At 42.0% G+C, this 26,738-nt stretch overlaps 1 protein-coding gene across 2 annotated transcripts; it reads left to right on the top strand.

The window, feature by feature from the left end:
- The first annotated feature begins 327 nt into the window (after nt 1-327).
- Nucleotides 328-26,565, top strand: Tbpl1 (TATA-box binding protein like 1). Of its 2 annotated transcripts, none has more exons than XM_050159499.1 (7): nt 328-546; nt 19,189-19,367; nt 21,802-21,884; nt 22,025-22,088; nt 23,491-23,594; nt 23,682-23,776; nt 26,042-26,565. In XM_050159499.1, the coding sequence occupies exons 2-7, from the start codon at nt 19,233-19,235 to the stop codon at nt 26,119-26,121; spliced, it is 561 nt and encodes a 186-aa protein (XP_050015456.1). In that variant the 5' UTR covers nt 328-546; nt 19,189-19,232; the 3' UTR covers nt 26,122-26,565. The 2 variants fall into 2 exon arrangements, with proteins under 2 accessions (XP_050015456.1, XP_050015455.1); XM_050159498.1 differs by lacking the exon at nt 328-546 and adding an exon at nt 929-1,222.
- The last annotated feature ends 173 nt before the right edge of the window (nt 26,566-26,738 follow it).

Below are 26,738 nucleotides of genomic sequence, written 5' to 3'. Positions count from 1 at the left end.
TCCCACACAAGATACAGCTATTCAATAATGCCCCAAAATAAATCAGTATGAGAACAGAAACAAATCTGTCCTACTGGATTTTAAAATGTTCAAACGCTTTTGTGTGTGTACACTTAGGAGCAGGGAGAAAAGATAAACAGGCATCCTTGGCTACCGCTCAAATCATTAAATTCTCAAGTGGTTGTGTACTCCCAAACCCTCAGAAGTCAGCCCAAGTCATTTTCAAAAGGCCAAGTGGCCCCAGTCAGAGGCCAAACCATTTAGGAACACGACTCGCGTGGCCTTTTACAAAATCCAGGCTGCCCCGCCGGCCACCGGCCGAGGCTAGGCAGCGCGGGAGAGGGCCTGACCGCGCGGCGGCGCTCCGGGGCCGTTAGGAGCCTCGCTCCGTGAGCAGCACCGCTCACGCCGCCCCGAGGGTCCCGAGGGCTCACTCGGCCCGGTGCGGCCGTTCAAACCGGCGAGTGTGCATCTCCAGCGTCCAGCCTGCCCCGCTGCGGCCGCCCGACGGACACGCTTCTGCAGGGCCCGCCGAGCCCACGCTGAGTAAGGCCGGGGACCCCTGCTACCTCCCGGGTCAGGACAAGGGTCCCGCGACTGTTAGCTGAGCTCTTTTGTATAAACCTATGGGTTCCGGTTTAAGGAAATAAAGCAAAACAACGAAACATCAAAGCCCATCTAAGCTATGCGGCTCGCCAGCAGTCAGCTGGGAAACAAACCCAGGGCTTCAAAATCTCTCCGGGCGAGCCTCAGGGAAGTGCAGCCGGCGCTCCTAACACCCTCCGGCCACTTCCGCCTGGATCAGCCCGTGGGCTGAAGAGCCGCCCCTGCAGCCCCAGGAAGGAGGAAGGAGAGCCGGAGCTAGAGCATGGGGCCGGGAGGGGAGCAGCGAGAGCCGGAAGTGAGCGGCTAGCGAGGATCCTTGGAGCTCCCAGGCCTGGCGGCGCTCTAGCCGCCGCGCGCCGTCTCGATGCTCCCCCGCGTCTAGTCTATTTATTGTCGCGGGGAAGCAGCGGCCGCCCTGTACCCGGAACAACAAAGCACGAAAGACGGAGCCCGAGCCTCGGGGGCTCCTAGCAACGGGCCGGGGCGGGAGTTCCATGGAGACTGGGGAGCGGGCCCGCCTCATCTTGATCCTTGTCCTCCAGCTTTTCCTCCGCGTCCGACGCAACCGGCAGCAGCGCTGCCGCCGCGTCCTCTGCGACCGCCCCGTCTTCCCACGGTAACCCCCGTCGGCGATCGGGGGGGGGCGGTTGAGTGGGGAGGCGGGCCCCGGGGCGGCCCGAGAGCGGCCGGCTGGGTGTCTGCGCGCCGGCCGGGCTGCGGTGGGCTGTGCAGGGCGGGGACCCGAGCAGGGGAGCGCCACGGGCCACCGGCTAGCGAAGAGGACTGGTCGGGCGGCTTGGGCATCCCCCCCGTAAGGATAACGGGGTGGGGGTGGGGCGCCCCTGCCTGGCCGCGGAAGACCGGCCGGGATGGTCCCCGTCACGGAGCCCGCCCCTGGGGGAAAAGAGGGGCCAGCCAGGCTACTCAGTGAGGGGTCCGATGCTTCGCAGAAAACTTGCGGCGGCCCCTGTGCAGCGACTCGAAGGCAACCCCCAAATAGCGGCGCGGTCGCCTCTTGCTTCTGGCACTTGCCCGGAGGCCCGCTTTATAATAATAGTAGGAACCGAATTAGGCTTCGGGAAAACGGATCTGGAAGGCGGGAAGAGAAAATGAATTGTGCCTAGGGTTTGTGCAGGGATGAGGGGGGGGGATAATCGCTTCATAATCGCCAGGACCGGTCCTAAAAGTAAATAAAATAGGAAATGACTGAAATAGAAAACCCTCCTTTTTGCCGAGCTGTGCATCTGCAGGCTCTGCCAGTGTGCACATTGCATCGAGAGGCAAGCTGCAGCCGGCCCACATCTGTGAGTTCTGTGACTGCATCTGTCACCTGCAGCTCTAGAGCGACACTGGCAGTGACTAGTGTGGACTTGTGTGTTTATGGTTAAGAAGAATGCCTTAGAATTGCGACTTGTTTGTGAAACCATAACAGATTCCCTGAGGTAATTGCAAAGGGAAAATGTAAGAAGGGCATCCAGTTTTCTGGCCGTAATTTGCAGTCTCTTTCCAAGTTTGAGAAAATAGCAGTCCATTCAAATCAAGAAGTGACGTGAAGCACAGTCAGGCTGAAAGAAGTATTTAGGGTTTGGCTATGCCCTGTTAAATATTCATCAGCTGTGCTTCTCAGCCCTTCGTCACGAACTACTTGTGCTATGCTTTGTTAAATCATGTTATATGAGGTGTAGTGGCGCATGCCTGTGATCCCAGCATTTGGGAGGCTGAGGCAGGAGGATTGAGGCCAAGGCCCACTTGGAGTACATAATAATAAGTTCCGGGTCTTCCTGAGCTATATATCTGTCTCAGAAAGCAAAATAAAGCTGAATTTTCTATCGGTAAGGGAAGTGTCTCTGGTACAAGAAAGGTCATGCTCTCCAGCAATAACGTTTTTGTGGTCAGTAGGAACAAAGCTCTTCGTACAGAGTTGAAGGTTACTGATGAAAACAACGCTGATATTCATAAAGGCAATGTGTCAACCACGGGTTCAGTTTGTCCCTTGCTAAGCCTGGCTTCTCCTAAGCCAAAGGATGTCATCATTACCCCCGGTCCTCTCCTATACTCTGTGCTCCCAAAATGAGTGCCAGAAGCTGTAACCAGCTGCTGTTGTGTGCTTTCTTGAACAAGAACCAGACCGGGTACACTTTTTCAGTCTAACCAGGACTTTTGGGTCAGTGTTGTTAGCTGAAGTACTTGTAGGTTTACAAGGAGATGAACAGTTTCTTTTTAAAAGGATTGGAAATTTGAAACAAATCAGAAAACAAATTAGGTTTTAAAATGCTTGAGATGAAAAAGTCAGTATTTTCGAAGCCATGGTGAGGCCACTTCTGTGAAGGCTGGTTGGGGATCACCCCACTGGATGCTGTGGTACTGAGCTCTGGGTTCTATTCACGGTGTGTATAAGGAACACCCCCCACCTCAGAACTGCCTTCAGACAGTCCTGTAGAGCTGGAGTGTTTGCCAAGACCTCTGTCTCCTGTGGTCCCTGAATGCAGGTCAGTTCTAGCTTCCTCCTTTGATTAGTTCAGATTCTGCTTTCTGTGGTATTGGCCCAGACTCTCATGTTCTTACTTTCTCTTTTCCCTTCTGCCCTGATCACAACTGAGTTTTTATACTTTTTGTATTTTTTTTTCTGCTTCTTAAGGAGTTGAAACCACATGCCCTGGGCTTGTGTATGTTTTTCATTAATGGAACTTTGTTGCATTTTCCTAGGAATCCTTTTATTTGGAGAATTGGAGTGGGTAGGTCTGTGTTCTTTCAGAATAACTGTTAGCTGGAAATCCATTCCAACTCAAAAGATTGTATTGAAATAAACCTTGTGAAAGTATTTGTGCTCTTCATCGTAAAAGGTATTTAGAAGCCCATATGGCACTACTGTTACTATAGACAATCACTTTTTTTTTAAGGATTAAAAGGTATTATAGATCCTATTGTGTGTTATAAACTAAACCTAGGATTTTTTTACACCATCTTTTCTTATCATTTTGCATCTGAATATTTGACTAAAACTACATTTTGCAATTTTGAGGGAAGTGCATAAGTGATTTCCATACTTTTTTTTTTCAGGTGTGAAATAGTAGGAAAAAAATTTTGTAGATATAGCTATGAGAGGAACATGCAGAATTTGCTATAAAGTACAACAGATCATGGAACATAACAATATTTTGGAATATGTCATTTCTCATCAGAAATGTGCCATTATTTAAGCGTTAGCAACTTCTCTATAATGTGGTTGAGTGGGCATGAGACGTTCTAAACAAAGGAGGCAGCTGAGTACCTGGTGATTGATTTCTTTCTGTTGCATCATCAACCATGTGATGAAATTATTACTATGAAAAATAAAGCTTGAGTTGATTTTGAAAGAGTTTAGAGTAGGAAATTTTTGCCAAGTCTCTAGATTAAAACTTTCAGTGTCTCGAGATTTTTAGCTGACACTTGAACTATAAAATTTCATTGAAATTTCTTTCCATTTTATTTCACCTCTTTTTCTTGACTGGTGCCACTTCAAGTGTGCTTTTTGTGTAAGTGTAGATGACAGAGGTGACAGACATGGGTAACACACTGATGTGTATTTGAATTTTGGATATTGTATTACATACTCATTGGTACCATAATAATTGGTGTGCAGATGTCTTTCTGCCTCATAACAAAGCTTCTAGAGGGTCAGCACTATGAATCACCATCATATTGTGTGTTCATATCCTCTATGTTTGGATTTGAAGATTAATCTGCTTACTAGATTGGAGATAACTGTTTACTTCTATTGCACTATTGGGCTTTCTAGTGGATGAAGGAGAGGTGTTTTGTGGTGCGAGGACTAGAACCCAGAGAAGAACCTTTCTGAACCTAGTTTTTTTTCTCCGTGTAATAACATTCCAACTTCTCTGTGCAGTGTTGCAAGTTCCAAGCACCCAGAGTGTCAGCCATGACTAGGACTTTGTTTTAACGAGTCCAGGCAATTTAAAGAACGGCTGACTACCACAGCTGGAGTGGTAGATGCAGGGATTGTCGAGGCACCTGGGGTCTTTCCAGACATCTTGACAAATGTGATTTTTGTATTGTGATGCTTTGTGTTTTTCCTTTAGAAAGCAGTGTGGAGTGTGTTGTTCTATAGTGTGAAGATTCCAGAAGTATGTCATTAGTCAGATCACATTGGCAACTCTGCTCGCCAGGTCTTACTTGTGACTAAATGGTAACAAGATAATTTGTCTTAAATGGCTGGATTTGTGCAAGGAAACAGGGAACTTATTAAATGCTCAAAAATTACATCAAAGCATTCTCTTGGGCAGTTTAGATCTCTCTTCACATGAGGTCAATGACACTTTAACATGAGCGCCCCCTCCTCTGCAGTACAGAAGTTTGATTACAGCTCATTGTAACTGTAGTGCTAGCCTTGCAGTCCTGTGGCTGAGACTGAGAGGGTTGCAGAAACTGAAGACGTGGGCCTGCTAGCATGGCATAGGCGTCAGGTACTCAAAAGAGAGCCTGTCTTAAAAAAGAGGTTGTCCTCTGATCTCCATGCTGTAGCATATGCATATCCATACATGCACATCTATATACGCACACACAAGTGTGTTGAGGATAAAATTTTCTCATGACCTGTGATTGACAGTACTAACGGTGTCTAGCAGGAAAGACAGCTTCGTATGTAGATTGGCCTGGATGATAGTAAGATTTACTCACTAGGTAAAGATGTATAGCATATTAGAAGTAAAACATGAATTAAGTAGTTTTTAAGGGGTTAACCTTCCTTCTGCTTTTAGTTGTAAAGCAGTAACTTGATCAGGATCGGTTCAGTGTTACTGGTATAGCATTTAAAAGTACCCTGCAGCCACCTGTGTTCAACATCACAGTTCTGCTTTTTGTTAGTGATATGACATCATTTTGAGATGTGTCTTTCACCCCGGAAGCCCCAGTTTCCTTGTCTGCAATATGGAGTTAATGTCTGGAGTACTTAAAGGGTTGCTGTGAGGACTAAGCACTTGAGCAGGTGTTGTGAGCCGTGATGCTACGCAGTGTTTAAGGGAACCATCAGATCGCTCGATTCCTCCTTTTGTTCCGGACTTTCTGTTACATTATTGAAGTTCCGTTTGATCTCAGGCTGTTGAGCTCATCTCTGCTGTTAGGTTTTAGTGTGTGTGTGTTGGCAGGGCGGGGGGGAGGGATGGGGGGGTTGGACTACTTTTTAAAATGTGTAATTGTCACCCGAGCATCTGGTTATCACTTATGGCAGATGGGCTAAGTAAAGGCAGACCAACAAAGCATGGTCTGGCTCCGGGTTACAGCTATTGAAATGCTGTTTCCCTGTGGACCCGACTGTTTTGCTATATAGTACTTCTGAATAAAAGGAATAGCCCTGTTGATTCATTAGGAGAATTAGTCTTTCTTTAGAAGACATTCTTTTACTTGTACACCTTAATTGGTGATAAACTTGAGATTTGTAAGTGCCCATATCAGTCATTTAATTTGTTTTCCCTGTCACTATTTTACTACTGTAAAATAGTAGCTTTCTTAGAAATTTAGAAGTAGCTGAAGCTGTTGCTCTCTGCCAGTGATTACAGAGGCTTTAGAACTGAACAACTTTTTTTATTTTGTGGTAATGCTCATACCAAACATTGAGACTACCTAATCAGAGAAATAATTTGATAATTTATAGTTAACTATCAAGATAGCTAACTTAAAGTTAAGTCCAAGTCTTTTAGCTTAATTGAACATTTGAAACTACTAAAAAAAGTTAGCTGAGGCTGTTGGAGCATGCCTGTAATCGCAGTATCCAGAAGAAGACTGAGACAGGAGAATCACTGAGTTCTGGCCAGCCAGAGCAAGACCTTGTGTCAAAAAGAGGTTTTGCAGAAAGAAAAGAAAGAAAGAAAGAAAGAAAGAAAGAAAGAAAGAAAGAAGAAAGAAAGGGATATCAGACTCTTGTCTTCTATTTTGTCTAATATCTAAGTCCTGGTTTTTTTTTGGTCAAAGTAATATTTTTGTAAGGTACATATTATACCATCATTTAAAGTGTCTTAGCTGATGCTTCAACTCAGTGGTAGTTATTGCCTGACATGTGTGAGGCTGAGTTTAATCCTCAAGACTCTCTGTCTGTCTGTCTGTCTGTCTGTCTGTCTGTCTGTCTGTCTCTCTCTCACACACACACACACACACACAAATAACAATAAGCAAGGTGCATAATATTTTAAATATGTAGTGGTAGAGGTCCATAATTCCTTTTTCCATGTTTCAGTTACATTTTACACATGAGATTAGCAAATTTGTTTATATTCAGAGATAAGACTTTTGTTTTCTTGATTAACGGAAGTGAAGTCAGGTTGCTCCTGTTGATTTAGTTGAGCAACTAGATTATTCTGAATCCACCCTGTATTGATCGAATTGTGTTAGCTCTGTTTTCATAGCCACATGAATGGATCTCAGATATATTGTGGGGGAGGTGAGAAGAAATGATTGTGACTTTTATGCCAAAAACAGACAAACCAGCAAAAACCCATATAGGTTTATAGCTCCTTTAACGTTAGATACTCTGCGGACAGTTTTGGAATACTTCTAAGAATGCAAGTCCTGAGCCTGGCTTGTTAGCTCTTGCCTTTAATCCAGTGGCGGTAGAGGTAGGTGGATATCTGAACTTGAGGCCAGGGCTTCATATTGACACCCAGTCTCAGAAAGGAAGGGTGAGTGGCAAGAGAGACTGACTGACTGACTCCAGTATGCCATTGCTGGCTCTTTACAGCAAAACTTGCTGGGTTTGAGCTAGTTCTGACACACCATTAGTGTTTCCCCAGTGTTCTTCCCAGCAGACTGTTTGTGGACCAGATGTTGCTGTACAGATACGAGGACATAAAGCTAATCTATAACCCAGGCTCATATATGAAGATGGGTTATGGTTTCTCTGAACCTCAGATAACTCAGTGAACTGAAGCTTTTGTGGACAGGACTCACCCCATTCCTTTGATTTGCCAGACTCTTCTCTGTTCTGTGGTGTTGTGGAGGTTCGAGGAAAATTATCTATGGCATAGCATATATTGGATGAGCCAGGCATGATGGCTCATGCCTGTAATCACAGCACTTGGGAGGTGGAGGCAGGAGGATTAGGAGTCTAAGGTCATCCTTAGCTGCATAGTGAGTTGAAGTCTCTATATGAGAACATATGCTAAAAAAAAAGTCCATATGAATAATTCTCTCATCTTCTTGGCAGCATGTTGCTACCATGAGTTCCAGTATGGCAGACTTCCAGCTCAGCAGTAATTTAAAAACTCAGTGCTGTGCAGGCCTACCTGGGCAGTTTCCTGTGCTATATCATGAAGGTGTGGTTACTGATGAACTATGTATATGATGGTGGTTTCATTGTAATGGAACTGAGAACTTCCTGTCACCTAGTGTGTTCACTGTACCTTTTCTATGTTTAGGTATGTTTAGATGCACAAATGATCACCATCCTGTTACCATTGCCTCTAGGATGCAAGGCAGGAATCACACTGTACACATCGTAGGTCTGGGAGTGGTAGGCTTTAGCACACAGGCTGGGTATATCTCAGACATGTCTCTGAGAAGCAGTGAGTGTTTGTGTTAGAAATGTGTGCCTCCATTGTAGCTTTTGGGTTTTTCACTTGTTAAAATTAGAAGAGCTTCAGATGACTGAATCCAGTCTCTGCCTTTCTGTCTTGAGGTCAAGGTGAAATCTTGATTTGTATCCCTGACTAGCCTTGAACTAGTGATCCTCTGGGCTCACCAGCTACTGAGATTACACTTGAGGGCCACCATGCCTAGCAGTGGAACTGTGCTACTTTGTCTAAATAGAGAAATAAAACTATTATCTCTGAAATGCATAGCATCCTGAAAGAGACTTGACAGGTTAGTCATTCTGTGGTGACCAGTTATTTATTTATCTATCTATCTATCTATCTATCTATCTATCTATTTATTTATTTTGAGACAGGGTTTCTCTGTGGCTTTGGAGCTAGCACTGTAGACCAGGCTGGTCTCAAACTTACAGAGATCCGCCTGCCTCTGCCTCCCTCGCTGGGATAAAGGCATTAAAGGCGTGAGCTATGGAATAGCTTAAGCGATGCCTGAGGGTCCTTGGGTGAAAGGAAGAAGGGAGTAGTCAGGGGGGGGGTATATAAATGAGAATACCTGCCTCTTGCTTTACTGTTTCTTTTAAATAAGTCTAGATTTTAATTTCTATGATATTTATTGCCACCTTGAATAAAATCTGTTCTTTACATTTGCCCCCAGTCCTTTAATTATTTAGGTTGTTCCAAAAGTGTTCAACCAAGTTACTGATCCAAGAGCTAAAGACATTTAAATTGAGCCTTTTCTCAAGAGATCTTGAATCTGCAATCTAGTAGACAGAACGCAGACAGATCCCTTCGGTGGCTGAGTACTCTGCTGAGATGGCCTCCAGTTCTGTGGGCTGGCTGTTTAGGATCTCCTTTTAAGACCCTCGTCTCATTTCCAAAGGTAGTTGAAATTCCTTCCCTGGATCATTCCTCCTCGAATACCTCTCATCATCTTGTTCATTTCCTAGGTCACTCTTTCTGATTATTTTCATGGCTGGCCTATTTGTTGTCTACTTTTACCACCAGACTATAACTGCTAAGAGGCTTCCTCCCTCCTCCCCTGACCATTGTTCTCTGAGTGAATTCCCACAGGGTTTGGTTGACTTTAGTTATGTACTAAATGTGTAGTTGGAGTAAGATTTTGTTAGTTGAAGGAACGGGGACAAGCAGAAAGAGATAAGCCATTACAAACAGTATGCTATAAAGTAGAGACTGTAAGGGTGCATTTTAAGTAGATTCAGTTATAAAAGGAAAATTGGAGGTGGGAAGCACACAGCAGCCCAAGCCAAGTAGATTAGATCCTATTTTGTTTGTCTCGGGGAGCCAAGAGATTTTTTTTTTAAAGTAGGAATGTGGTACAATTAGAAAGATAATTCTGGTAGTTACTTGGTAGATGGACTAGATTTTAGATGTTGCAAACAGAGAAGAGTTCTAGTAGGAGGCTCTTACCATAATGCAGTGCAAAAAAAATCCTAAAATAAAATCGTTGCTGTGGACACAGAAAAGAAGCTACATTCAAAGTTAACTGAACATAAGAGAAAAATGATATGCCAAGGAACAGTCTAGAGTTTGGTGGGAAGGGGTGTGGGTTTCATCCAGGTTCACTCTAGCCCGGGCTAACCTGGAACTCTGTCTGTAGCTCAAGCTAGCCTTAAACTAATGACAGTCCTCCTGCCTCAGCCTCCAGAGTGCTGGGATAACATACACAAGTGAACATTCTGACATTTTTAACTGGGATAAATTAATATCGGATAATAACTCTGTACATAAACACTAGAAGAAGCAAAGTCAATTTTTTCTTATGGGATTGGTGAATTTTGTTTGGGTGAGTTGGTTTAATTTAATAGATATACCTAGTAGGTAGTTGGAAATGTGAAACTAAGTCTGTAGTAAGTCAAGATTGACATAGGAGCCAGCCACAAAGTTCATAGATAGCAGCTGGAAGCCTAGAAAGCTCCCGGAAGACTAAGATTTATGACATTTTTTTTTTAAATATGAAGGAAACAACAACCCCTCTAAGCACACAGAGAGGTTCTGTTTATACAGTTTTAGGGCATTCCTAACTGCCCCAACTACTAATTTAACATCTCAGGAGTTACTGTAGACTTCCAGAAGAACGTCTGATTTAAGGAGTAGACAGAGCGATGAAAATACAGTAGCTGACTCTGTAGCCCAGCATGGCCTGGAACTCACCTTGTAGCCCAAGGTGGCCTCAGCTCTAGGCAACCCTCCCTTCTTACCTCTAGTTTCTGGAATTACAGGAATGAGCCACCCCATCCCTTCTCAATGTTTCAAATGGTAGTCTGTACTCAGTGGAAATAGGGACACATGGAAGACCCACTCAAGAGAATTGGTACCTTAATATTACATGAGCAGCCCAAGCTTAATTTTCAAATTTAATGCCTAAACCTGTATTATATAGAGTTTTCTGGCTTCTGTAGGAACCTAAATAAAGTTTAGCAGAACAATTATTTTAGTCTTTGACAGTCCTGCCCACTTTCCACACATACCTGCTTCTCAACCAAACATTTCATTACCAGTCAGACCTAGACCTGTCCCAAAGCCAATAGTCATCATGTATTTTGATTTAAAATAGTTTTATTAAGGCTAGAATTATTTAAATCTGTAGCTAAATCTAGGTTCCCCATACTAATTTTATTGATCAGACACATCAAATTGTATGCTTTGTTTTCTGCTTTTAAATTTGAAGACACATGAAGTGTTTTTGTGTTCCAAAGCTTGAAGACGATAATGAATCACCAGAAACCCTTTCCATTTTTGAACATTTCTCTGCTCATGGAAGAGGAAGAAAGGAGATAATTATAGAACAGGAAGAATAGTTGAGTCTGAATGCTTACCATGTGCATTCAGTGTAGGCACCATGCTCAGCGTTGCCCATGGCCTAGCACTCTGGGAGGTCGTGTGCCGAGCTTTACACATGAGGGCACCAGGGCACCTGCCTCAGTACCTTTCCACCAGTCGTGTGGCTCATAGAGATTGCTTTAACGGTGATCTGCTGAGCTCTGTGCACCTTGTGTGCGTGAGAGAACAATTAAACTCTATTGAGGGTGTATAGTGCCTTGGGAACCATGCCAAGGCCAGGATACAGAAAAAGAATTAGATTGTGTTTCTGAGCAGCCTGCTGTCTACCAAGAAGACATCAAACAGGACAGACTTCACTGGAGAGGCTTCAGTTTGGAAATGTCTGTAACCGGTGCACAATAACATGATAACAAAACTCAGAATAAGGATGCTCTGGCTTTGGCTTGTGTCAGACTTCTCAATTACAACTTTTTAAACTTTACTCATAATGATTTTAATTGCTTTCCACATTAGAGTTTCTAGACTTTCATTTTCAATCCAGACCAAGACCTGCTTGAAAGGTAGGTGCTTTGCTGATGATTGGTTCTGTAATCTCCTCAGATGTCTCACAACTTTTTGGAGTTCAAAATGAACCAAGTAAATTGTTACCTATTTTTCCCTCTCCTGGGCTATCTGACCTTCCTTTCAGTGTCAATAAGTGATAGTTTTAGCCAGAGACCCAAAGTCGCCCTCCAGTTGTCCCATTTCCTCATGTCTGTGTCTATCACAAAGCCCTGTTTGCCTTGTCTCTTGAACTCTTCCTTGTCACCCAGTGCCACTCTGGTCCACTCTTCCCTGAACTGCTGACCAGGTTTCCTTACCAGTCTCATCTTCCGTCCTCCCATTGCAAAGTGGTATGGTTTACTTCTTTCCACTGCAGCTGGGACAAATACAAAAATCCTTAACATGGCAGAGATGACAGAATTTGACCCATCCCCGCCTTTCCAGTTTTCTCCCTTTAATTCTTCCCACTCCCCATGCTGGCCCTTCCTCCAGGTCTTAATAGTTCGTGGTCTAGACTTGTTAGTACATTGAACTCATTTTCAGCAGGAGGAATAAATTAAGCAGGCTAATATTTATATATAAGAGCTATATGCATAAAGAAAATGAACCAACAATATAAAACAGTTAACTTCAAAGAAATCTAAGTGGTTAGCAGCATTTAAAGAGTTTATCCTCGTTAATACTCAGGAAAATCAGCTGTTAGGTATTGCTATTTTTTTTTTGTATCTCAAGTTATCAGAAGGTACTATTATTGTCATCTTCATCCCTTTTTTGTATTATGACTATTTTGCCTGCATGTATGTCTGTGCATCACCCATGTTGCCTGGAGCCCACGGAGGTCAGAAGAGGGTGTCAGATCTCCTGGAACTGGAGTTACAGTTCCGACCCACCATATAGTGTGGGAGGAACAATGGCCAGTGTTCTTAACCACTGAGCCATGTCTAGCCCTTGCCAAAAAATTTTTATAAAATCCCTTCATGACTTTATAAAATAGCACTGTGTATAATCACAACCTTGTTTAATATGCTCAAATAAATATATGAATTCAACAGCATAGTAGATAAACTTAACAGTGATTATGGTTATGGGTGACTTTTATTTTCTTTTTGAGTGTTTCATAAATAATCAAAAATGGCATTTTTTTTTTAAAATTGTATTGCAGTGTGTGGTGGCATGTGCTTTTAATCTTATCACTTGGGAGGCAGCGGCAGGTGGATCTGTGAGTTTGAGGCCAGCTGGATCTACAAAATGAGTTTCAGGCAGTTAGGGCTATCTACTGAGACTCTGTCTCAAAAAGGAGTGAAAATACATACATTCATATAGAGAGAATTTGGGAAAGACAGACAGTGTCTCTTTCCTTTTCTGTTGCCGAGACAGACTACTCTGAAAGCAACCTAAGGGAGACAAGATTCCTTTTGTTTGCAATTCACAGCTACAGGAGCTTCGGGCAGCTGATCACAACACATCCATAGCCCAAGACCAGAGACTGAGATGAGTGCTGTGCTCAGCTTCCTTTCTCCTGTTTAAGGAGTCCAGGGTCCAGCCTGGGGATGTTGCCATCCTCAGTGGCACCCACTTTGGTTAACCCAGTCAAGGTAATCCCTCCCATCTTGCCCAGAGGCGCATCTTGTAGGTGCCATCTAGTTGACAATTGAGATTAACTATCACAGAGTTTACTTTAAGTATTAAGAAATATATCTAAAATAAATTTTGTCTGTGTGTAGTAAAAAGTTGGTATATCTTTAGGTTTGAACCCCCAAATTTAATTTTTTGTTCAATAAAATGTGGATGGCTCTTGGTTCAGCTTATAAAGGTACAAAACCTGTATTCTGTAGAAAGCATATTCAAGTTGGAATTTCTTGTCCCTGGCTAGCAATGGTTATAGTAAAATCCACTCCTGCGGTGCAGGGCAGTGGCAACAAGCCACAGCTCCCAGGAGTCAGCTGCACAGCCTGGAGGGGAATCTCCCAGTGCCGTTTAGAAACCATTACCTAAAGATATCATTGACTGGGCATTAAATAAACTTATATTTATGTTGCTTTGGGTGTATTTTCAATAGACAGGTGCCAACAATCCAGAGAATTATTTTTAATAAGAAATAGTCTCTGTAACTCTCTGGCATTTTTATCACATTTAATCTTCTTTCATTTATATTTATTTATCTGTGTGTGTGCCCACATGGCCATATGAAGTGTGTGGAGGTCAGACAGAAGACAGCTTGCTGGAGTTCTCTCCTTCTACTGTGTGGGTCCCAGGAATGGAACTCAGATTGTCTGGCTTGGTGGCTGCAAGAGCCTTTACCTACTGAGCCATCTCTCTGGCCTTCTCTGTTGGGTATTTCAAAAACAAACAGAAACAATGATAATCATTTTGGTGCAAGTTATCTACATGAATGTCACCTTTTCCCAGTCTTGGGGCTGTTTGTGAGGCAGATCTCAGTTTGTGTAGCCCAGGTTGACCCTGAACCTGCAATGATCTTCCAGGTGCTGGGTTACAGGTAGTAGTGTTTACATTTAGAATAAGAAATACAGTTAGTAGGAAGAGATGTGCATGCATAGTGAATATTAACTTTGTTTAATGTAATGAGCTGTGTTTGCTTCAGCACTTACTCAGTGTTTTATGTAATACTGGTGACATAGCCTTTGGCCTTTTGTGTGAGTCCAGGCATACTATAAATTCTTTTCTTGCATTGTTATGCAAAAAAAACAACAACAAACCTTAATCTTGAGTACTGATGCCTGAGGTCTACGCTCTTGAGACAAGTACAGGGGTGTCTTCATGATAGAATGTCACCTGCCAGAGAAGCTAAAGACCAGTACCAAGGTACACCTATGTGGCTGTGCTATGGCCCCACACTGATCTTCCTTTTTCCCCTCTGCTGCCCCTCGAACAGGAAGGTGGGGTAAAGGGAGTAATAGGAAGTTTATCCTTGAGGTGATGTATCTAAAATGACAATAGTTCTGGAATTAAATGGAGTTGTCTGTATAATTCCTGAATTTGTCTATATTATGTCTCCATCTTTTCCCCTTAGACACTCATCTTTGAATAATTTGTGTGGTAATATTTCAGACATTAAGAGCCACCTGGACCCCAGGAAATATGTTAAACTGGGCTTTGATATGGAAGAATTTGTGTATTAAGTTAGTTGATCAGATACATAACATTCTCTCCTGAATACTTGGGTAAATCTCTAGAAATCATTGTGGATGTCTGGATGATCACTCCAGTATCTCACCTAACTAAATTCACAGAAATTCCTTAACATCACCCAAGTCCATTAGATCTGTATAGATCATTGATGCTGTCCTTTAAATATCTTTTATACTGGTTTGTTCAGTCAAAGCCCTTTTTACATGGATGCTCCTTGTTACTTTTAATTTTAAAAGTTAGGCTTTATGTTTTTCAGGGTTGAGTATTTTATTGGTGTACTTTAGTGGATTGGCCAAGGAATCAGACTTTTTTAGAGACACACAATAAATAGTTTAGGCCTGTGTGTCTTACTCAGAACCACTCACTTTGTGCTGCAGTCACTATGGAAACGTGTGCATGGCTGAATTCCAGGAAAACTTTTACTAACCAGGTACTGGTCCATTGGCTGTTGTTTGTTGACCCCTGCCTAACCTGTTAGGATCTGGTTCTTCTCATCTCTTACCATAATGACTCTGAATTTTCTGTCAGCCCTTTCAAAAGTGTTCAGTTACCATATTTTACTGTAACTCTGTGGACAGCTTTGGTGCACGCTACTTACTGTGTTCTTCATAGCAATATTTGACCCTCCCTTTGCTGTACATATGGTATCACCAGGTCACAGAAGAGGAGCTGAGGACTTGGAGAGAGCTGCTGACTGACCAGTGTCACAAAACTAATGCAGGCACCATGCCAGCCCTTCCTCCGCAGCCCATGCTTTGTCTCAGAGAATGGGAAGAACATGCTTTTTCTTTAAGGGAAAAGAAGATTTTTTTCTTGTTCTCGGGACTGCTGACTCTTGGATAGTGTGGTGGAGGAAGTAAAATGGATGTTTTCCCGTCTACTGTTTGGGATAGAGAATACGATGTTGGTCTGGAACTGTGTTAGTTTGTCTGACTTGCGGAAGAGGGATCTCTCAGGACTGTGTGGTCCTATAACTTGGTCTGTTACAGTCTTGCCCTATGTTTGCCACTTCTCAGATTATGTATGCTACTTTTGTGATCCAGTCTTCAAGGCTCCTCCAACACCCACAGCTGCAATGCCAGTCTCTTAGGGTAGCAAGATTCTTCTGTTGTGCAGAAGCAGATTTGTTTAGTTTTACTTTTTGGTCCTCCATTGGATGTTAGGTTACTTTTGCTTTGTTTTTATGACAGTGTTTATTGTAGCCTCTCAGTTTAAGTTCACGTGGAAAATGTGGTGTGGTTGCTGTTGACGAAATCTGTCATCAGAGCCGGGAGGTGGCAGTGTTTTCCACGTCATCCGAGGTTGCAGTTGCTGAAGTAACTGCAGTGAATACCAACCACCAGGCTAGGTGCTGTATTGTCTGGGCTCTGCATGGGGCAGGCTCTGTTGTCCATACAGTCTCTGCACAGGGTGGGGAGGCTGTGTTGTTCATACAGTCACTGCACAGGGAAGGCTGTGTTCATACAGTCACTGCACAGGGGAGACTGTGCATACATAGTCACTGCACAGGGAAGGCTGTGTTGTCCATACAGTCTCTGCACAGGGAAAGGTGCTGTCAGTTTCCACAGCACACTGTATAGACTGCTGGGTACACAGCATTTCAGGAAAACAGGACGGCTGTAATTTTATGTTGTAATGAGAGCAGGCTGGCCACGTTCTGGCTACCCGGCTAGCTTAATCCCCAAAATGACCACATAGAGATCGTATTAATTAAATTGCTGCCTGGCCCATTAGCTCTAGCCTCTTATTGGATAACTCTCACATCTTGATTCAACCCATTTCTAGTAATCTGTATGTCACCACGAAGCTGTGGCTTATCAGGAAAGATTCAGTATGTCTGACCTGGCAGCTTCATGGCTGGCGGCTCTCTGCCTGCCTTCTTCCTCCCAGAATTCTGTTCTGTCTACCTCACCCTCCTAAGGGCTGCCCTATCAAAAGGCCAAGGCAGCTTCTTTATTCAACCAATGAAATCAACACAAATACAGAAGGACCTCCTACACCAATTTTAAACACTTTATTTTGAGATATTTGACAAATCAAACTCAGAGGAGGGGTTTACTTGAAAAATGAGGCAAAATATGTGATCAAGTCATTTTTATAATGTAAGTCCTAGGCAGTGAATATGCAAGTTGTTGATACTTAAAAATAGAAATAGCTTAATTTTTTTAACAATAACCCTAATATATACTAATTGATTTAAAAATTCAGATTCAAAGCTGGACAGTGGTGGTGCACACCTTTAATCCCAGCACTTAGGAGGCAGAGGCAGGCGGATCTCTGTGAGTTTGAGACCAACATGGTCTACAAATGGTCTACAAGAGCTAGTTCCAGGACAAACTCCAAAGCTACAGAGAAACCCTCTCTCAACAAAACATAAATAGGCAAATAAATAAATTCAGATTCAAGACTGGGATATAGTTCAGTTGGTAGATTACAGGTTCAAGTTCATCCTCAAGTACATTAAGGCCAACCTAGACTACATGAAAGCCTTGCTCATAAAACAAAAATGAAGTCCAGATTCTACTGAAAAGGAGGGGGAAATATAATGTGCTAATTCTCTGAAAAAAGTTAACATTCTGACATATATATGTATATATATATTTAAACATGTAAGTATATTTACATATGTAAGACAACATGAACTCCCATCAGGACTCCATACTAATTAAATGCTTATGTGTACAGGTGTCAACAGAGGCCAAAGCCCTTGGTTCCCCTGGATCTGGAGTTACAGATGTGAGTGCTGGGAACTGAACTCATGCCCTCTGCAAAGAGCAGCAAGTGCTCTTCACCTTTGAGCCGTCCCTACACTAACAAACAACATGAACCTTCATCTAAGCGTTTGTATTTTATGCTGTTCACAAAATAGTTGTTGGGCCTGAAGAGATGGCTCAGTGACTAAGTGCACTCACTGCCCCTGCAGAGGACCTGAGTTCAGATCCCAGCACCCCTATGGTGGCTGACAACCATCTGCAATTCCAGGTTGAAGGGATCTAACCTTTGAGGACTCCTCCACACATGTGGCACACACATACATAAAATATATTTCAAGTCCCTTTTAGATGCGGACAGCATGTCTGTGTTGTTACCCATTTCTATGTATAAACTTGTTTATTCTTTGCTTGGCTCAGTCACTATCAATTGACAGCAATTCCACGAGTGCATGCGTATATTAAATTTTGATAACTCAAATAATTCATCCAAGAAAAAAGAGTAAAAAAATTTTGAATGTTATTAGAATTGACAGGTAATGAAAATATACAACCAATAACCCAGGTAATAGTGGCCTTCGAATTTTATACAAAGTAAAGAAGAGAAATTTAAGCTTAAGTATTTTTCATTGTAAGAAATTAGAAAATGAGTTGAGCAAATCTAGGAGAGAAAATAAGCATGGGCCATGAAAATCAGGAGAGGATCAACTCAACCAGAGCAGAAAGACATGTGAGCAAGGTGTGAGGGACAGAGAACCCCGGGAGAGCCACACCAGAGATAATGGTGAGCGCTGCTGTGGCCAAGGCTTGTAGGGACTAGTAAGAAAGCAGGAAAAATTCTGTACACTGGAAATTAAAAAGTAGAAGATACATAATTTTAATTTAGCACAACCACAGAAGACTTCAGTTGTCCTAAAACACCTGTTAACAATACTAGTTTTCAAAATGAATAAAACTAGTTTTCAAGAAATCTCAAGCAAATGACAGGTTCAAATACTTTGAAAATAAGCTCTTTTATATTGTTTTCCAGAGAATTTTAAATAACAAGAAACTACCCCAATTTTTCTGAGACTCGATAATCAGTACAGTACAAAAATATGTGTACACACATATGCTATAATTGTAACTATTAAAATTCTACTTATAAATGTGGATACATTAACCTCTTAAGTCAAGGATTAAAGAGAGCTCAGATGTATACTTGAACAGAAAATGAAAATCCAGAAATGTAAGAAAAATACAGTGAAATTAAGGTATGGTTAATGAATAGAATTGAATACTGTATGATTATATAAGTGTTTATTTCTCAGTTTTCTGAAACAGGGTCATACTATGTAGCCCAGACTGGCCTCAGACTTGGGGTAGTCCTCCTGTCCTAGCCTTCTAAGTGCAGGAATTATGAGCATGTGCCACTGTGCCAGTCACATAATTGAATTCTTATATAAGATACTAGTTTTTTATCTTGTACCTGCAAGGATTCAGTAATAACTGGACATTGGGACCACAAAATCTAGCCCTTGAGTATAATGTACCTGGATTCTTACTGTAACTATAGCACACCTAGAACATAGGGGCAGATCCTTGCATGTAAAAGTTTCTCATTTTTAAGAATTAAAAGTTATTTAAAGATAATATGTTATATCTATTGTGGCATTTTTAGTGGTAAGAAGAGACATGATTTGATTCTTGTAATATTTGAAAATTATATTTCTTGCATTTTAGTTTTAAGATTATTTGTGGAAAACAAGTTAGCAGAATATTTAAGTTCAGTGACTTTATTTTGTTTGATTTCCCAGGATGTGATCTTCGTGGTGGAAAACTAAGTCTTTAAACTACCCCAATGGATGCAGACAGTGATGTTGCATTGGACATTTTAATTACAAATGTAGTCTGTGTTTTTAGAACAAGATGCCATTTGAACTTGAGGAAGATTGCTTTGGAGGGAGCAAATGTCATTTATAAGCGTGACGTTGGAGTAAGTATCAGAATCTCCTGGTGTCCTATACAGCCTGATCTGACAGTGCAGGGAATGATACTATATGGACAGGGAATTTGTGAACACCTTGCTCCATGTTAGTTGGAATTGACGCAGCAGGGAGCCCTGTAGAAGTGGCCCTTCTCCTGGAGATGGCCACTTACTCTGAGTCTTGGTGGCTTTATATCCTAGTACGAGTCCTAATTTATATTTATTGTATGCAAATTTCCTGTTCCATTTTAGTTAGCTAAGATATTTTTAATAATAAATTGCTAATTCATATTCTAACCTAGATTTAAGAGTTTATGTTTTGTGAAACCTACTACATTTGTGCCTGGTGGTGGTGGCACATGCCTTTATCCCAACTCTTGGGGGGCAGAGTTAGGTGAATCTCTGAGTTTGAGGCCAGCCTGGTCTACAGATTGAGTTCCAAGACAGCCAGGGATACACAGAGAAACCCTGTCTTGAACCCCCTGCAAAAGAAACTATTACATTTCAAAGTGTTAGTGTTATTAATAAAGAACAAAATCTTCATGATTCGATGTCAGCTTTATAAATGACAGTAGGTGTGCATCTGGCTTTGATAAAAATACATGCTGAGAAGTGCAGCCAATAAACATTAGAAGTGTGAGAAATACAAACTAAAACTACACCAAAATTCCATCTCATCTAATCAAAGTGGCTCTCATAAAGAAAGGAAGGAACAACAAATACTGGTGTTTAGTGACTTTTCTGTTGTTAGGAGGCACCATGACCAAAGCAGTTTATAGAAGAGTTTATTGGAGACTTACAGCTTCAGGGGTTTAGGATCCTCATGGTGGGAGGCATGCCAACAGGTAGCAAGCAGGCATTGGACTGGAACAGTAGTTGAGAGCCCATTCTTGATCCACAAGCATGAGGAAGAGTTGGGGGTCAGGGAGAGACTGACACTGGGAATAGCATGGGCTTGTGATGAACCTCAAAAGCCAGCCCTCAGTGACAAACCTCTTCAACAAGGCTACATCTCCTAATCCTTCCCGAACAGATCCACCAACTGAGGGTCAAGTATTCAAACATAGGAGCCTCTGGGCCATTCTCATTCAAACCACCACAACTGGCAAGGATGTGGACAGAAAAGGTTGGGGGAAGGTAGACTCTTACACACTGCTGAACTGTAAATTGAGGGTCTTTGAAAATAGCAGTGTTACAGAATCGGTCTAGGTGTCTGTCAAGAAAACGTGGCATAAATGTTCAATTAGTATGTCATTTCTTGGGGAAAGGATGCAATGAAGGTCACCCTATAAAGTAAAATAAGCTAGACTCAGAAAAAGAAATATCACATACTTTCTCTAATTTGTGGATTCTGGATTTTCTAATGGATAAACCATACAAGCATAACATGCATACATATGTAATACATTAGAAGAAGGACTGGGGAAAGAAAGACTATTTGAAGTGGGAGCAGGGAGAAAGGAAAGAGCATGGATGCTGAATATGGTGAGAGTCCATGAAATGCTTATTAATTAAAGAAATTGCCTTCTAAAACCCAGCAGTTTAAAATGACTATACACAAATTTTTAAACGGGGGGCTAAGGAGATGGCTTAGTGGGTAAATCACGTGTTGTACAAAGTTGATGTTAGGAAGCCCAGAACCCATGTAAATCTAGATGCAGTCATGAATGTTGTTCCGTGCAGAGAAGGGAGGAGGAGATGAAATCCCTGGAAGTCCATGGGCAGCCTGCCAGTGAGCATCAGGAGAGACTCTCTCAGTAGACACAGGGACTAAAACACACCAAGGTGCACGCCTGCACAAACATATACATGAACATACATACCATAGACACTCAACACACACACAAATTTTTTTTAAGTTAGGAATGTATTTCAAGGCTCAATTTAAGTTCTAAAAACTAATGCCAGTGTACCCTAAGTAAATTATCTCAAGTTCTTGTAACTAGAAACTAAATGTGCATTGGTGTGGGGGTGTCAGATCCCCTGGAAATGGAGCACAGACAGTTGTGAGCTGCCATGTGGGTGCTGGAAATGATCCCTGGTCTTCTGGCAGAGCAGCCAGTGCTCTAGACCATCTCTCCAGCCCCATCATTTTACTGTTTCTTACTTGTCTGAAAATTTACATTTTTTAATTTGGGTGTTTTCTTGATCTTTGGCAAATTTTAAGTCTTCCTCAGATTGAATTGTGTTCTAGTTTGATCATTTCCATATAATCAAGCAAGGGAAGGACTCTGCAGGGAGAGTTGTGTACAGACCTTCTTCTTAGGTCTGTTTAGACACTTGTAACTCCGTCTTCAGACCTCATTGTGTTCAGTGCTGAACTTGACTTCAGAATGATGACTTCTATAAGCTTAGTGTCACAAGTGGGCATTAGACAGGCACATGGGACAGAACTCTCTGAAGAGTAATGCTTATTTAGATGATTGAATTTTTTTTTTTCTAGAAAGTATTAATGAAGCTTAGAAAACCTAGAATTACAGCTACAATTTGGTCCTCAGGAAAAATTATTTGCACTGGAGCAACAAGGTGAGTACTACCAGGGTAAGCGTTACCCTCTGCTTTGCTCTTGATGGGGAGGACTGGAAACCACAGATACAGCTGATGATGCTTTCGGTGATGAGTGCATTGTCTGTGCCGCTGATCATCTTTTTCTACTTCATCTGCAGTGAAGAAGAAGCTAAATTTGGTGCCAGACGTTTAGCCCGTAGTCTGCAGAAACTAGGTTTTCAGGTAACATTTCCCAAAAATATGCATACTGCACATGTTCAAGGGTTTAATTTTATAAAGTTAAAAAGTTTTATAGACTAAACAAATCTTGAGAATTTGGTAACCAAATATGGCTCTGTGGGGTTTGGAAAAGATCCTGGTTTTCCCTTAGTTGCTTTCCCATAGTGACTTGTTTACTTGCAAGTTAATGCTGTTTGAACTCGAGTGTTCCCACCTGTCTCTACCATACACATACATTCATCAGAAAATGTCTTCTGGTCGCTTAAAGAATAGCTGGTCCCTGAAGGTGGTGGCCCATGCCTTTAATCCCAAGCACTCGGGAGGCAGAGGCAGGTGGATCTCTGTGAGTTTTGAGGCCAGCCTGGTCTACAGAGGGAGTTCCAGGACAGCAGGACTGATTCCCAGAGAAACCCTGTCAGGATGGTGAGAGAGCTATAGAGAGAGTCCTGTTGATGCAGATGTAGTGGGTGGCGCCCTCTGCTGTGTAAGTAATGTCACCTGTTGCCGGCTTGTCAAAGTGTAAACAAAATTACTACTTACAATGTGGCCTTGGTAGGTTGTGTTCAAGTGAGTAAAAGAAAGACACGATGTCCTTGAAGAGGTAGTGTTCTCGGCCTGGGCTGTAGAAGAGAGTGGACTGCCAGTGAGGACCAGGGGCCACTGTGCATGAGGAAGTGGCAGAGGATGCTTAAAAGTATAGCTGTGGTGTGCATCTAGCTTTCTTCTGCTCCGTGCAGCACTGGGTGGGATAATAGTTGTCACCCAGAACTATGGTTTGGGAAGGAAATGTTTAACTGAGTGTGAGTGTGTGTGTGTGTGTGTGTGTGTGTGTGTATCACAGTGGTAGAGACGTGCTGAAATGTATAAGGCATTGAGTTTAATCCCCAGTACCTCCCCCACAGAGAGACTGAAAAGAAAAAAACCCAAAAAACAATACAAAACAAAAAAACATTAAAAAAAATATTACTTGCAGCTTGAAGTTGAAGTTTCTTTCCCTAGCATAAGCTTAGAAGTGTCGAGAAATCTCCACTAGTTAAAGTAGCTTTTGACTGACTCATCACAAGAATTGACATCTGCCTGAGCCCACAGAAATGCCTTTTCATTGAATTTAAGAGCCCAGCCTTCACTCTGTGTATTGAATTCCTTAAGTGGCAGCTTTTCCATTCTGATTCTCAAATTCCTTGCTTTTAGCGCCTTTCCTTTTCTTGTTCTTTAATATTCCATTTTCAATATAAAGACTAAGTTATACATAAAGTTTAAAAGATGACATATATAGTTTTAATTATACAAGTACCATTTTAAAATGGTGATATTGAGGGTTTTCAATTAGTACAAGTTGCCGTAAGTAGCACTTTTTTTGTATGTACTTCAAAATAATTTATGGAGTTCTACTTCTCTCCCATAGGTAATTTTTACAGATTTTAAGGTTGTGAATGTTTTGGCAGTTTGTAACATGCCCTTTGAAATCCGTTTGCCAGAATTCACCAAGAACAATAGACCTCATGCCAGGTAGGTCTGTGGAGAACCAAGATAACATACAGACTTTGAAGCTGCCATTGAGTATAAATAACAAAACATAACTGTGTTTTTATATAGCTATGAACCTGAACTTCATCCTGCCGTGTGCTATCGGATAAAGTCTCTGAGAGCTACATTACAGATATTTTCAACAGGAAGCATCACAGTGACAGGTAATCTCTGACATGAATCACAATTGCTCTGCACAGACGATAAGAGGGATACCGTTTTATGATTCACTGATAAGAAGAGCATGTAATGGGCATCCTTAGCACTTGGATCTCCGAGTTCCAGGACAGCCAGGCTACACAGAGAAACCCTGTCTTGAAAAACAAAATAAGAACAGTTTCTAATTTGTCTCCTATAGTCACTTCTTTACACTTCCTAGGAAGTCAGTCACCTTCTTTAAGCACTGTGGGTTAGTTATTTCTTACATCTAATCTGTGCTGTGCTGTGCTGTGCTGTGCTGTGCTGTGCTTGTCTTGTGTCTGTGCCTCCATTAGCATCCTAATGAGGCTCATTCTCAGTGTCCCGTGTGGTTGTCTTTACCTGTCGTACTCAGTGTTGCACCTAGTGCACAGCGTACTCTCTGCAGTCATTTGAATAAGAATATTCCCCTAGACGTGTGTGTGTGTGCGTGCACATGTGCTCATATATAAACATGATATATTGCATTTAAATTACGTAGAAAAAACTATTTTATGAACTCTGGAGATGAGTGAAATATTTCCAATACAGTTGACTTTTGTCTGTTATGTTCTCCGTGCTTCATTATCTCTTGAACCTTTCAGGAGTTGAAAGAGGTGGCTTCACTAGGCTTGCATGTCCAGGAAGGCATTAGCTTGCAGGCTGATTTTTAAGTGCACTGTGATGATAAATTATACTTGGACATTGCTTAGGAGTCAAGCTCCCAAAACAAAATTGAGCTAAGATAGAGTCTTAGTCTTCTTGAATTTTGCTTCTTTGGTTCTTAAGAGAATGAAGACTGAACAGATGAGCTGCAGCTTAGTTCATGCCATGTGTTTTCCCATCCTCCTGGGTTCTGTCGAAGTCAATTGCCAGGCATCCACCTGAGTCTGGTGGTGGTGCACGCCTTTAATCCCAGCATTTGGGAGGTAAAGACAGGTGGATCTCTGAGTTCGAGGCCAACCTGGTCTATAGAGCGAGTTCCAGGACACACTCCAAACTACACAGAGAAACCCTATCTCAAAAAACATATTTTTTAAAAAAAAAGCAGGGTGGGGGCAGGTAGTGAGGAACAATTCCGGGTGCTTCTAAACTTCTGAACCTAGATTTCTGAGACAGCCCAACATATAGTTAAGTCTCTTCTAGGAATGAAATAACAGAATGTAAACCTAAAGAAATGTGTGTATGCTGGGTATAGTAGCTCACACCTTTAACCAAGCACTCAGGCCGGCAGGTCTTTGTGAGGCCAGCCTGGTCTACATAGTTCCAGGCTATCCAGCACTACACTGTGAGACTAACATCCCTCCACTCCCACCCCACCCCCAGAGTATATTTATTGAGTTGATAAAAAAAAAAAAAAAGACACTATAACAAATTTAAGAAAATAAACTGGTTAATTACTGTGCCTGTGTGATCATTTCTTTTAGATGTATAATTATTGAATTGATAGAACAAGCTGAAGGCCAGTGACCTGTTTAATTACTATGCCATGTGTTACATGTATCTGGAACGTCCTATGAAATGGATCGTTCAGCAGCGGGTGGGAGAGTCAGAAAGAACGTGTTGCTCAATCAGTGCGTAGCTAAGTTTTCATGGCTTTTCAAGAGGTAACTATATACTAGTGAAACAAGTTTTCACAAACTGAAGAAACAATTTCTCCTTTTTAGTGTTTTCTTTGATCATTTAAATGATCCAGGATTCCGTGGGTTATAATTACTACATAATTAATTCCTACACAACATCGCCTGATGCTTCCCCCTAGAACTCTGCCACATTAGATGAGCTGAGGGTCCCAGCAGCCACCTCACTACTAACGTGAGACTGGAGACTTTTAGACCCTATATGTAAGAGCCGGTGTTTAAGTAGTGGCATTGCGTCACTTGGCTGGGTCCCTCATGGCCTGTGACCCTCAGTTGGAGTCTAATCTGATGACAGTGGCCAACAGGATGGCCTGTATCATCCTGTCAATTTGTCCTTTATCCTGTACTGATTCCAGTGCCGTTTGTCCTGCTGTGTGGCAGATCAGCTTTTCATGCCAGTGCCAAAAAACTAAAGCACATAACTTTGTTTTCTAGGAAAAAAAGTGTTCTCTGGGTTCTTGCTTTGATTTTCCATATATATTTTGTAAGTGCAGTATTTTGACAGTGGCCTGAGCTTCTAAACCAGGTGTTAAGTGTGTTTCACTCTGGGAAGTCAGTTTTCCTAGGGTTCCTCTTTGGGCTCCTCTCAACCCTTCTTGGTTCTGTTTTCAGGGCCCAACGTGAAGGCTGTGGCCACTGCTGTGGAGCAGGTCTACCCATTTGTGTTTGAAAGCAGGAAGGAAATTTTATAACTCAAACTTGGTTGGTTAGTCTCTGACTGAGCACCTTGAAACCTGCTGCACATTGGACTCAAAACACAAGGACAACTGGACCAACAGTGACCGAGGGAGTAGACTCCACTCACGGCTACAGTGTAAGCTCCAGTCCCTTTGGATTTTACTTCAAACTTTGCTGTAATATAAAAAGGAAGTTTACAAGACATGACGTTGCTGCTTTTACAAAAGGACATTCTATTTATTTTCGCAGTAATTCTCATGTCCCCACAGGCAGAGCTGTCACAGTGTGCACTACCTTAAAATAATTGTTTTATTGTTGTCATTATTTTTCCAGTTTGAGCTAATGTGTTTTATTTGTGAATAGTCTTTTACATTTTTGTATGCTGAATATGGGCACCAAAGAACTTGTAAAAGTTATCTTTTTCAATTGAATGTGCACAAATAAAAGTTTGGAAAAGATCTCTCTTCACATCCATTCTGTAACTTTTACGCACCATTTTCTCTTTTAAAGGAACTGTATTCATAATTTTTTAAATTCTATGCAGGCTTAGACTTTAGCTAAAGTGTGTGGGCTTCTTTTTGAAGAGTGTTTGTATATATATATTATATATATGTATGTATGTGTGTATGCT

The sequence above is a fragment of the Alexandromys fortis genome, unplaced genomic scaffold (assembly GCF_014885135.2).
Source record: "Alexandromys fortis isolate MF-2015 unplaced genomic scaffold, M_Fortis_MF-2015_v1.1 scaffold_107, whole genome shotgun sequence".
In the NCBI taxonomy this organism is placed as follows: Eukaryota; Metazoa; Chordata; class Mammalia; order Rodentia; family Cricetidae; genus Alexandromys; species Alexandromys fortis.
The sequence above is the reverse complement of the archived record's forward strand: the minus strand, read 5'-3'. Positions and strand labels throughout refer to the sequence as shown.